This window comes from Loxodonta africana, chromosome 3 (assembly GCF_030014295.1).
Source record: "Loxodonta africana isolate mLoxAfr1 chromosome 3, mLoxAfr1.hap2, whole genome shotgun sequence".
NCBI classification, from domain to species: Eukaryota; Metazoa; Chordata; class Mammalia; order Proboscidea; family Elephantidae; genus Loxodonta; species Loxodonta africana.
The window spans coordinates 74,206,821-74,219,670 of NC_087344.1; the positions used below are offsets into that span (position 1 = coordinate 74,206,821).

At 40.6% G+C, this 12,850-nt stretch overlaps 1 protein-coding gene across 3 annotated transcripts in view; it reads right to left on the reverse strand.

Moving 5' to 3' along the window:
- Positions 1-12,850, reverse strand: part of MTF1 (metal regulatory transcription factor 1) — a 59,483-nt gene that overhangs the window by 22,420 nt on the left and 24,213 nt on the right. For all 3 annotated transcript variants that reach the window (XM_064281750.1, XM_064281749.1, XM_064281751.1), the window contains exons 5-7: positions 12,367-12,440; positions 11,784-11,920; positions 8,035-8,112 (exon numbers count right to left, since the gene is read on the reverse strand). In XM_064281750.1, the coding sequence (XP_064137820.1) occupies positions 8,035-8,112; positions 11,784-11,920; positions 12,367-12,440 (289 nt within the window). The remainder of the gene's footprint in view (positions 1-8,034; positions 8,113-11,783; positions 11,921-12,366; positions 12,441-12,850) is intronic.

Below are 12,850 nucleotides of genomic sequence, written 5' to 3' on the forward strand. Positions count from 1 at the left end.
ACGAACAAAAATCAGTAGGGTTTCTATTCACCAGCAATGAGAAATGTAAAAGGGAAATTAGGGAAACAATTCCATTTACGGCATCTAAGAGAATAAAATAATGAAAACTATAAAACACTGCTGAAAGAGATTAAAGAAGACTTAAATAAATGGAAGGATGTTCCATGTTCATGGACTAGAAGACTTAATGTTGTTAAGATGTCAATACTACCTAAAGTGATCTATAGATTCTATGCAATCTTGATCAAAATTCCAACAGCTTTCTTTACAGAAATAGAAAAGCCAATCCTCAACTTTACATGGAATGGCAAGAGGCAACCAAATAGCTAAAACAATGTTGAAAGCAAAGAACAAAGTAGGAGGACTCACACTTACTGATTTTAAATATACTATATAGCTACAATAATCAAAACAGCCTGGTACTGGTATAACAAGAGACACATAGACCAACGGAATGGAATTGAGAGTCTAGAAATAAACCCACACATCCATGGTCAACTGATTTTTCACAATGGTGCTCAGTCCATTTGATGGGGAAAGAAGAGTCTCTTCAACGAACGGCGCTGGGAAAACTGGATTTCCACATGCAGAAAAATGAAGTAGGATCCATACCTCACACCGTACACAAAAACAAATTCAAAATGGATTAAGGAGGCCTAAATGTACAAACTAAAACCATAAAATTCTTTAAAAAAAAAAAAAATGCAAGGGCAACGCTGTCAGGCCTAGCTGTCCACAATGGATTATCTAATATAATAAGAAACGCACAAACAGAAGAGATGAAATAAATGGGACCTCATAAAAATTAAAAACTTCTGTTCATTAAAAGACATTACAAAAAAAAGTGAAAAGACAAGCTACCAACTGGGAGAATATCTTCAGAAACCATGTATCTGACAAGAATCTAATAACCAGTATATATATAAAACTTTGACAACTTAACAATAAAAAGACAAGTAACCAAATCATAAAATGGGCAAAGGACTTAAACAGACATTTCACCAAAGAGGACATTCAAATGGTCACCAGACACATGAAAAGATGCTCAATGTAATAATTAGCCATCAGAAAGATTCAAATCAAAACCACAATGAGATACCATTTCACTCCCACTAGGATTACACCTCAACCTAAAGAAAGCAAAAGTCCTCACAACTGGACCAATAAGCAACATCATGATAAATGGAGAAATTTTACTTGGATCCACAATCAACACCCATGGAAGCTACAGTCAAGAAATGAAAGGATGCATTGCATTGAGCAAATCTGCTGCAATTTCTTTAAAGTGTTGAAACGCAAAGATGTCATCTTAAGTACTAAGGTGCGCTTGACTCAAGCCATGGTGTTTTCAATAGCCTCATATGCATATGCAAGCTGGACAATGAATAAGGAAGACTGAAGAAGAATTGACTCTTTTGAAATGTGGTATTGGTGAAGAATATTGAGTACACCATGGACTGCCAAAAGAACGAATACATCTGTCTTGGAAGAAGTACAACCAGAATGTTCCTTAGAAGCAAGGATGGTGAGACTACATCTCACACATTTCGGACATGTTATCAGGAGGGATTAGTCCCTGGAGAAGGACATCATGTTTGGTAGAGTAGAGTGTCAGCCAAAAAGAGGAAGACCCTCAACGAGATGTACTGACACACTGGCTGCAACAACAGACTCAAGCATAGCAACAATTGTGAGGATGGAGCAGGACTGGGCAGTGTTTCATTCTCTTGTGCATATGAGTTGGAACTGACTCAACAACACCAAATAACAACAACAACAAGGATGGCTAAGATAAATGAGCAAAAAATCAGAAATGTTGGTGAGGATATGGGGAAATTGGAACCCTTATCCATTGTTGGTGGGAATGCAAAATGGTACAGCCATCGTGGAAAACAGCGCGGTAGCTCCTCAAAAAACTAAGAATAGTACTACCATAGGACTCAGCAATTTCACTCCTAGGTATATGCTCAAAAGACTTTAAAGCGGGAACTCTAAAAAAAAGAAACTTGTATATCAGTGTTCATTGCAGCACTACTCACAACAGCCAAAACATGGAAACAATCTAAATGTCCATCAACAGACGAACAGATAATCAAAATGTGGTATATACATACAATGGAACACTACTCAGTCAACAGGAGGAACAAGTCTTGATACAAGCTACAGTATGGATGGAGCTTGAAGACATTATGCTGGAAATAAGCAAATCACAAAAGGACAAATGTATGACTTCACTTACATAAAAAGACAAGAAAAGCAAAAATATAGAGGCCCAAGTTTATTAGTGGTTATAAGGGGAGCGGGGGGGGAATAAGGGGAGTTAATGATGAAGAAAAACTGCACTGATAAGGGTAGGGTTGCACAGCCAATTATTGTAATTGCTGTTAATAAGTTGTACACCCGTAAAAAGTTAAATTGGCAAAAGTCATGTGATACATCCAAACTCCCTGAGGGACCAAATTGCTGGGCTGGGGGCTGTGGGGACCATGGTCTTGGGGAATATTTAGCTCAACTGGCATAACATAGTTTATAAAGAACATGTTCTACATTCTACTTTGGTGAGTAGCGTCTGGGGTCTTAAAAGCCTTTGAGTGGCCATCCAGGGTACTCCACTGGTCTCAGCCCCTCAGGAGCAAGGAAGAATGAAGAAAACTAAAGACACAAGGGAAAGATTAGCCCAAAGGACTAATGGACCACATCTACCACGGCCTTCACCAGACTGAGTCCAGTACAACAAGATGGTGCCTGGATACCACCAATGACTGCACTGACAGGGGTCACAATAGAGGGTCCTGGACAGAGCTAGAGAAAAATGCAGAACAAAATTCTAACTCAAAAAGAAAGACCAGACTTGCTGGCCTGACAGAGACTGGAGAAACCTGAGAATATGGCCCTCAGACACCGTTTCAGCTCAGTAATGAGGTCACTCCTGAGGTTCGCCCTTCAGCCAAAGATTGAACAGGCCCATGGAACAAAACAAGGCTAAAGGGGTGCATCAGCCCTGGGGCAGGGACAGGATGGCAGGAGGGAACAGAAAAGTTGGTAATATGGAACCCAGGGTTGAGAAGGGAGAGTGTTGACATATCATGGAGTTGTTAACCAATGGCATAGAATAACGTGTGTGCTAACTGTTTGATGAGCAACTAGTTTGTTCTGTAAACCTTCATCTAAAGTACAATAAAAATAAATAAAAGTTGTGTGATAGATATATTTACAACACACAGACACACACACACACTGAATAGCTGCTCAGGCTGCTTATATACAACCAAACACCTTCAAGGGATTTGGTTCCTTGGTTTGGAGGTTTAGGGTCATGGTTTTATGGGCCATCCCAGTTAGCTGGCCAAATACATGTTTAGTGATTCTGTTCTACCTCCCAGTTCATTGAGTAGTGCCTGGGGTCTTAAAAGCTTGCAAGCGGCCATCCAAGGCACAACAATTAAGTCTCTGTTCGCCTGGAGCAATAGAGGAAGGAGAGTCAAGAATAAGAGGAAAAAATGGAACGTGTGGCTAATTGCCTCCATGAACAACCCTCTCCTTTGCCATGAGACCAGAAGAACTGGATGGTGCCTGACTACCATTACTGAACATTTTGATCAAAGATTCTATAGAAGAATCCTGATCAAAAGGGGGGAAATACAGAACAAAATTTCAAATTCTCATGGACACCAGACTTTCTGGAGCCATGGGGGCCTGATGAACCCCTGAAGCTATGGCCCTGGGATAATTTTGAAAACTTAAACCAAAAAATATTCCCTAAATCCTCTTAAAATCAAACAATAGTTTAGCTTAACTAGTAAAAAAAAAGTCTGCCTTAAGCACTATGCCCTTTTAAGATCTATATCAGATCAAACTGACAACAGCAACTCAAAGATTAGGTAGAAACCTTAGGGGGCAATGAGTTTATGTTAATAGTGGAGGAACAAATCAGAAAAGAGGGTGAGAATGGTTACACAACTTGAAGAATGTAATCAGTGTCACTGAATTGTATGTGTAGAAACGGTTGAATTGGTGTACGTTTTGCTGTGTATATTCTCAACAACAAAATTAAATTAAAAAAAAAGGAACGGGCCTGTGTGCCTCCAAAGGATATGTGCAAGAGTGGCCATAGCAGCATTATTCATAATAGCCCCAGACTAGAAAATTATCCAAACGGCCAACAATAGCAGAAAAGACAAATGGTGGTGTATTTGTTTAGTGGAATACTATTTAACAAAGAGAACAAATGACCTGTAATAAATATGCAACAATATAGATTAATTTCTTAAATATAACGTGAGAAACAAGCTAAACACAAATGAGTACATCTTGTATGATTCCAATTACAAAAGCACAAAAACAGACAATATTAATCTTATGTTGTTAGAAGCCAGGATAGCAGTGACCCTTAGGGAGAACTAGTAGCTGGCAGTGGGGTTGGGTCTTCTGGGTGCTGGTAATGTTCTGTTTCTTGATCTGGGTACTGGTTACATGGGTGCGATGAACTGTGATAATTCACCAAGCTGCACATTTATGCTGTGTGCACTTTTCTGTATGTACATTATACCTCAATAAAATGTTTTTAAATTAGAAAAAAGGAAAATGCTGAAGGTACTTTGTCTCAGTCACTACCAGGATTCAGGGCAAAAACTTCAGGGAGAGAGTAAATAGAAGCAGCTCCCAAAAGTAGAGGAGACAAGAACAGGCTGAGCCTATGTGGCCTGGAACAAAGAGAGAAGGAAGAATCCTGGGAGCTGCCTGGGACCAGGATGGATCTGGGGCTCAGCATATAAAAAGTCCCAGTGGGCCATTCCCTAGCACTTCAACCCTCTTTTAACAAAAGATCTGAGTGACCCAAAACTCGTTTCAAAGGACACATATACATACGTGGCTGCCAGAAACCCATAAAATCAAAACCCATTTGATTCATAATATTTCTTAAATATTCATAATTATTTCTTAAGGCAATTCATAATATTTCTTAAAGCAAAACAAAATTAATCCTATTAGAATTGTGGTCTTAGTTCAAAAGACTAAAAATGAGCCTATTTCCAATTTTGGAATAAATGCTGGTGCTAGGGGCATAATATGTAATTTGATACCAAGGGATAGAGCTCTTCTCTTTTGCTGAGAGAAGCTGTGGTAGAAAAGGCTTCATCCCCTTATACCAGGGTATCCTACATGGTGACTTCAGGGTTCCAAAAAGCTCCTCAGTTGTATGTCACAGCCGTGGCCAGGGAGTGGACCCCTAAGCCACTTAATACAGTTTCTGAGGTTAAAGGGATATTATACTCAGAAATCTTAAGAGTGGGGTAGCTCAGTGAGCATCTAGGCTACCCAATGTAGAAATTCCTTTTAGAACATTAGTTCATATGAGGTGCTCATTTAATCTTTTTCTCTTTGTTCTTCAGATTAATTCATTTTTATTGCTCTATCTTCAACTTGAAGCCCTGGTTGGTGCAGTGGTTAAGCTGCTAGCCAAAATGTTGTCAGTTTGAACCCACCAGCTGCTCTTTGAAAACCATACGGTGCAGTTCTGCCTTGTCCTATAGGGTCGCTATGAGTCGGAATCAACTCGACAGCAACGGGTTTGGTTTTTTTGGTGGTTTACCCTCAACTTAACTGATTATTCTGTCATATCTAACTACTGTTAAGCCCATCCAGTGAATTTTTTACTTCAGACACCATAGTTTTCAGTTCCAGAATTTCCATTTGGTTCATTTTTAATAGTTTCTATTTTTCTGCTGATATTTCCTATTTGTTCAAACATTACAAGCATATTCCTTTACATCTTTGAGCATAAAATAGCTGTTTAAAAATTCCTGTCTGCTAATTCCAACATCTGGGTCATCTTGGAGTGAGTCTCTACAGATTACCTTTTCTCTTGAATAGGGGTCATGTTTTCCTGTTTCTGCATATGTCTACTAATTTTGGATAGTCCTGGACACTGCAAATGATACGTTGTAGAGACTCTGGATTCTGTCATACTTCTCTGAAGAGTGACTTTTTTTGCTTTAACAAACCATTACCTTGGCTGTGCCCGAACTCCAAATTCTGCCTCCCTTGTAGTGGATAACAGCTGTTACCTCTGTTTAGTTCTTTAGCCTTAGCTGGGCTGCTTACAGTATGTCCACAAATCCACAGCTGAGGGATCCGCCAGACATTTGGGTAAAGTTTATACACAGAAGTTGGGGCTCCTCCTTTGTGGCTCTTCCCTTTCCAGGCGATCCCTCCTCACATTCCAGATGCTGTGGTTACCCTGAACTCTGCCCTCTGGTTATTCAACCCAGTAAGATGGAGCTGTTACTGAGTTTAAGCCACGTTGTTTGGTCCCAGCTTGGGTTTGTCCTGAGGTGATAAGTACTAAAACCTGAAAATTCACCCAGTGCCTTTCCTTTCTTCCAAGGGTTACTTACAGTTTCTGCCTGCTTCTGGCTATACTCTGCTGTTGTCATGTAGTTGTTTTTTATATTTTGTCTAGCATTTATAGTTGTTTTCTGTGGAAGGGTCGGTCTGATAAAAGCAAATCTGCCATTACCAGAAGGAGAACCCAGGCCTTGGGGTGCTTACATAAAAACACATTTTCGGAACTCATTCTCAGAGACATTGATTCAGTAGAGTTGAGGAGAGGCCCAAAAATCTAGATTTTTAAAAAAGTGTTGTAGATAATTCCATTGACCACATTTTGAGAAATACCTTTTCACAGCATTTCTGAGTCATTCGGTCTCTACTCAATATTTCCTATCACATCTAGGCTTCATCTCATGTACTTTGGACATGTTATCAGGAGGGACCAGTCCCTGGAGAAGGCATCATGCCTGGTAAAGTAGAGGATAAGCGAAAAAGAGGAAGACCCTCAACGAGATGGGTTGACACAGTAGCTGCAACAACGGTCTCAAACAAAGCAACAACTGTGAGGATGGCACAGGACTGAAGAGTGTTTTGTTCTGTGGCACACAGAGTCGCAATCAGTCAGAACTGACTAGACAGCACCTAACAACAACATACTCACATAAAACCTAGACTAATTTATATTTATTTACTGGTGGGAAAACAGCAAAAACTTCAAACTCAACCAATTAGTATTGGTAACACTATAAAATTCAAAAATTCTCATGAGGGAGCGTATATAAACTCAGGCTCAATGCAGTGGTCTGTAAGTCATGGGAATCACAGGAAAATTCCCTAACAGAGTGAGCTGACGCAATCAGATCCCCAAGACAGAGAGGGCTTGTATAGGGGGTCCCCTTCAAAAACCCAATGTAGTTGAGTTCAAGGGAAGGGAAAAGATTAACTCAGATCAGACAGGCAGGGTTTGAGAAAGTTTCTTGTTGTTATCGTTACCTGCTGTCAGTTGGCCCCCGACTCGTGGCAAACCCAGGCACAATGGAACAAAACACCATTTGGCCCTTTTCTATCCCCACAATCAGTTGCAGATCAGACCACTGAGATCCATATCGTTTTCACTGGCTGATTTTTGGACACAGATTGCCAGGTCTTTCTTCCTAGTCTTAGTCTAGAAGCTCCAGTGAAACCTGTTTAGAATCATAGCTACATGCAACCCTCCAATGACAGAGCTGTGGTGGCTGCACAGGAATCCAACCAGGGTCTCCTGCATGGAAGATGAGAATTCTGCCACTGAACCACTGATGTCCTCTTTGGAAAGTCTAGAAACTGAAATTATGACTACATCTTACAGCAGACTAGACTTTAAGCTCCTCAAGGATAGAGCACACCTATTTTTTACCACTATTAAGCTCAGCACCAGCACAGCATCCGGATAAAGTACACATTCAATATTTACTAAAAGAATAGAGAAACTTTCTGGGGCCAGGAGGTTATCAAGTGACTGACCTGGGTCAATGGGATTAGGCATCAGCGAGAACATCCTCTCCTATGAGAGGTCTTAACAGAAAATAAATCCAACGGTCAGTAGCTGAACATTACTAAGCCTGGAAGACTTCAAAGACTGGCCTTCCTCGGTTTTCCCTTCAAAAGGAGTACTCAGTTCTTGCACCTACTCTTTAGCATCCATACCACAAGTGTACTTACTGTATTGGAATTTTCTCGCAGTTCAGAATCTGTGGACAGAAGGCTCAAGTCACTCAGACAAAGTGAGTTATTTGTATCCTGTGAAAGAGAAAAATTCTAATTGAGTAACAAAAATCAGGACTTCCAGCAGTATATCATATACTAAGACACACAGACAAACTCTCCCAGGTTCTAAATGTCTACATATATTACACAGCAAGGCACAAACCATCCAAAGCAAGGGCTATGGCAGTTAATTGCATTTTTAAAAGCCCTGATATTCTTAGAACAATCTCTTACATTTCTTAAGGGGGCTAACAAATTAAGAGTTCTTAGATTTTCTGAGGAAACCCCTGGTGGAGTAGTGGTTAAGTGCTATGGCTGCTAACCAAAGTGCAGGCAGTTTGAATCCACCAGGCGCTCCTTGGAAACTCTATGGAGCAGTTCTACTCTGTCCTATAGGGTCGCTATGAGTCGGAATCAACTCGACAGCACTGGGTTTGGTTTTGCTTTTTTTTCAGATTATCTCATGACTCAGGCTCCACAGTGACAAAAGCTGCAATAATACGAAAGTAAGAATATTTGTACAATTGGTCTTATCATTTTCAAAATGATTTCACATGACCTCATTTGCCATTCATATAAACCTTTGAAGTATTATTTTATATTCCCATTTTAAATATGAGAAAACTGATGCTAAGACAGTGGCAGTGAACTGTTCTAGAATACACAGCTAATTAGTGGAAGACAAACCCAGTGCTTCTGATTGAAAAGTCCTTCTTCATTCCATTATACCACTGAGTCCCCAATATGGCAATCTGAGGGATCCTTACTTGGAGCAGTACTGAGGATTTACTATTCAAATACCACTGCCCAGGCTAATTCTGAACTCTAGATTCTTACAATGTCAGTCGCAATTCATACGCTTTATATGGTGACTCTGTTTACCTCATGTGGGTCAGATGCTTCCATTCATACATGCATTCAACAAATATTTATTGAGCATCTACTATGGATTAGGCACTGTTCCTGGACCAGGGATAAAGTAATGAACAAAACAAAGTCTTTGCCCCCCATGGAGTTACATTCTAGTGGGGAGAGGACAAAAAACAAAAATTCACACACAACAAAAACAAACATACACTATACGAGTGCTGGGGGCGAGGGTACAGGAAAGAGAATGGGAATGCTGGGTAGGAGCTGCTCTCTCATTAGATAGTTAGGAAGACCTCTCAGATAAGGCAGCATTTATGCACAGAAAGTGAGACATCCACAAATCTGGAGAAAGTGTTCCAAGCAGAGGGTACGGCAGGTACAGAGGTCTGATGCCAGGGGTGGGCTTTCCTTGTTCAAGGAACCACAAGGGGGACAGAATGGCTGAAGTGAGGGGAAGAAGAAGTAGATGAGGTTAGAGAGGTGACCACGCCAGACTGGGTAAGGCCTTATGGGCCATTATAAAGATTTTCATTTTTACTTTAACTGATACAAGAAGCTACTGAAGGACTATAAGCAGAGGAAAGCCATTATCTGCCTTATGGTTTAGAAAGATCACTCTGGCTGATATGGAATAGTTTATAGTGGGGGAGGGGATGCTAAGAAGACCACCTAGTAGGTTACTGCAATAATTCAGGCAAGAGATGATAGTGGTGTGAACAAAGTCATCGGAAGAAGTGATCAGATTCTAGATATATTCTCAAAGTAGAGCTGATAGGCTTTGCTGGTGGACTGGATGAGGAGTGTGAGGAAAAAAGAGTCAAGAGTGACTTCAAAAATTCTGTCCTCTGCCACTAGAAAAACAGAGTTACCATTTACTAAGATGAGGAAGACTCCAGAAAAAAAAAGTTTGGACATGTTAAGTCTGAGATGCCTAGTAGATATTCAAGTGGAGATGTCAAGTAGGTGGTTAAACATATAAGTCTGGAGTTCAGGGAGAGATTCAGTCTGGAGTGATAAATTTAGGACCCAAAGACAATACAGATGGCATTTAATGCCTTAAGAATATGTAAGATTCACTCTGCTGGGGAGTGAATAGAGATCCTGAGAAGATGAGGTCTGAAGACTGAGCACTGAGGCCCTCCAATGTGTACAGGCTGCTGGCACTTAAACTGTCCTTAGAATGCTACAAACTTGAGAAAACTGGCTACATTTAATATATGCAACTTAGTAGACAAGAATCTCAAATCTTAATATTCTTATCTGGATTTACAGATGAAACTGAGGCAGAGAGAAGCCATTTGCTTCAGGTCCCACAATTAGTGGCAGAGCGCAGACTTGAATTCAGGCAGCTGTGCCCAGAGGCTACACTTTTCACAAGGAATACTATTTTTTCTCTCAACATAGGGGTTAGGAACTGGGCTCTGGAATCAGAATGCCTGTCTAAATTAGATAATTATCAACTGTGCAACCTCAGGCAAGTTATTTAATTTCTCCTTACCTCAAATTTCTTTCTCAATAAAATGGGGATAATAGTACATACCTCACCGGATACTTATGAGTAAGAAAATCCATATAAAAGCACTTAGCACAGTGCCTGGTACATAGCAAACATTCAATAAATATTTGTTATTAATATTATTAATAAAACAAAGGGGGAGAGAATTATAACAGGTCCCTTTGTTGTTTAAAAATTGGAAACCACAGAATCAGAGTATGCTATCTCTCCAAACCAAAAAAACCAAACCCACTGCCGTTGAGTCGATTCCGACTCATAGCGACCGTACAGGACAGAGTAGAACTGCCCCATAGAGTTTCCAAGGAGTGCCTGGCAGATTTGAACTGCCGACCTTTTGGTCAGCAGCAGTAGCACTTAACCACTAGGCCACCAGGGTTGCCACCTCTCACAAAATCAAAATCATACTACACACCCGAGGCGCCTCATTATTCAAAAGGGGATCAGATGCTTCAATCTATCTGTAAATTGTAAATAGTAACACCCTCACTTCACAGGGAAGTGCTCAATGCCATATTAGAAGTATTGTTAAATGCCCTCGAGTGAATTCTGACTCATAGCGACCCCTATAGGACAAAGGAGAACTAGCCCACTGGGTTTCCTAGGCTATAATCTTTAGGAAAGTAGGCTGCCACGTCTTTCTCCCGCAGAGCCGCTGGTGGGCTTGAATCGCTGATCTTTCATTTAGCAGCTGGGTGCTTAACCACTGCTCCAGCAGGGATCCTTATATTAGAAGTAGTAACCTCCCTGGAAAGAGCTGCAGCGGGGAGGTAAGTATGGAGGAGGGGCTTCGTAAAGAAGAATAGACAAAACTGCCTGAAACTCTGCAAGAGCTTATTCTGCCGTTGTGCTTTAAGCCAACGGCGCTTAAATTTTTGCTGTGCAGCCCGTTCAGAAGGGTAAGTGGCTCTCTGGACTCTGCCTGGTTTTCCAGAGACAGATGTGTGAAGCAAACCATTAATTCATGTCTCAAACTCAAGTAAAGATACGTCCTTTTACAGGCATGAAGAGGAAAACAATACCCCCTTAAGAGCAACTGGATGACCCTTTGAAAGCCATTCTGTACCTCTGGTTTTAAGACCACCTCCTTCCATCACACCTGATGGAAATAAGGCGGAGCTGAATCAGAGGCTGCAGCACAGGAAGCCTGGAGAAATTTCCGGCTTCCACCACCCATCACAAAAACATAGATCTTGACCGAGATTTTCCCTCTTGTTTTTTAACAGACACAGAATACATTTTAACCTTTTAGTTTGATACACAAATAACCGTTCCTATCCTGTAGTGCCCAGATCAAAGCAAGAGACAAAACACTGCACACCTCTGAGCCATTGTGGTGTGGAAGTGCATTGTATGAGTGTCCTTTGTTATCATGACCTTTCATGTGACTTTTGAGACTGTACTGGGTGCTGAATGTTTTCTCACAGCCATTACTGGGGCAGAAAAAGGGTCTTTCACCTGCAAGAATGACAAAGTAATGTTAATTTCACCATAAAGTCATGTCACTGGATTAAGAAATCTACCTTTCCCAAACAAAAGGAAGTAAATATTCTTAAGAGGGTGTAGGAAGTAATTGTTAAAAGTTGAATAAATCACATTCAATCATCTCAGTCCTAAAATTTACTGCAGAGCAAACCACTGGGAATGGCCTGCTCCTGGGAAGTTTAAAGAGATTATTTTCTCCCAGCTTCTTTTTTCAAGTATTTCTATATTGATTTCATTTCTTAAGATTGGATTCTCGAGTCCAACCTTAAGATCTTTTCACTTCTGAAAGAAACGCAAACATTACAGGTGAAGGCTAAGCTTGTTCCCTCCACATCACTCTACAGGTCTCAAAAGAAACACAGGTATCTATGGGCTCGATGAAGGCTAAAGTAAAAAAATAAAAAGTAACCTAAACTCACCAGTATGTGTGCGGACATGAGTTTTAAGGTGGTGGCTTGCCGCAAATGCTTTTCCACAGCCGTCGTGATCACACCTGAATCAGTTGTTCAAGCAAAAAGAAACAGCAGTCATTAGCTATGAGGTCTTTAACGAACATCTTCTGTAAAATGCAAACTAAAGCAAATGTTCAGAACACTCAGACCAGATGGATGCAAACTGGCTTCAGAGTTGGGAATGATGAGAGGTCCTTGGAAAAGCAAGGATCAGAGGGAGTTGATGGTCCAAGGTAAGTATTTCCTGTCTTACAGGTAAAGCATATGTTGAGAGCCCGGACAATATAAGCCTTTTCATAAATTACTTAAAAGACTGTATTAACAGTGACAGTCCGCATGGAAAATCTACTGCCAGTGGAATATTAGGAATATCAGTGGTGGGTGAAGAGGTGCTCACATATGCATGGGAGCCTGAAAGATGATATTAGAACAAAGAATGTCAGAATTTATT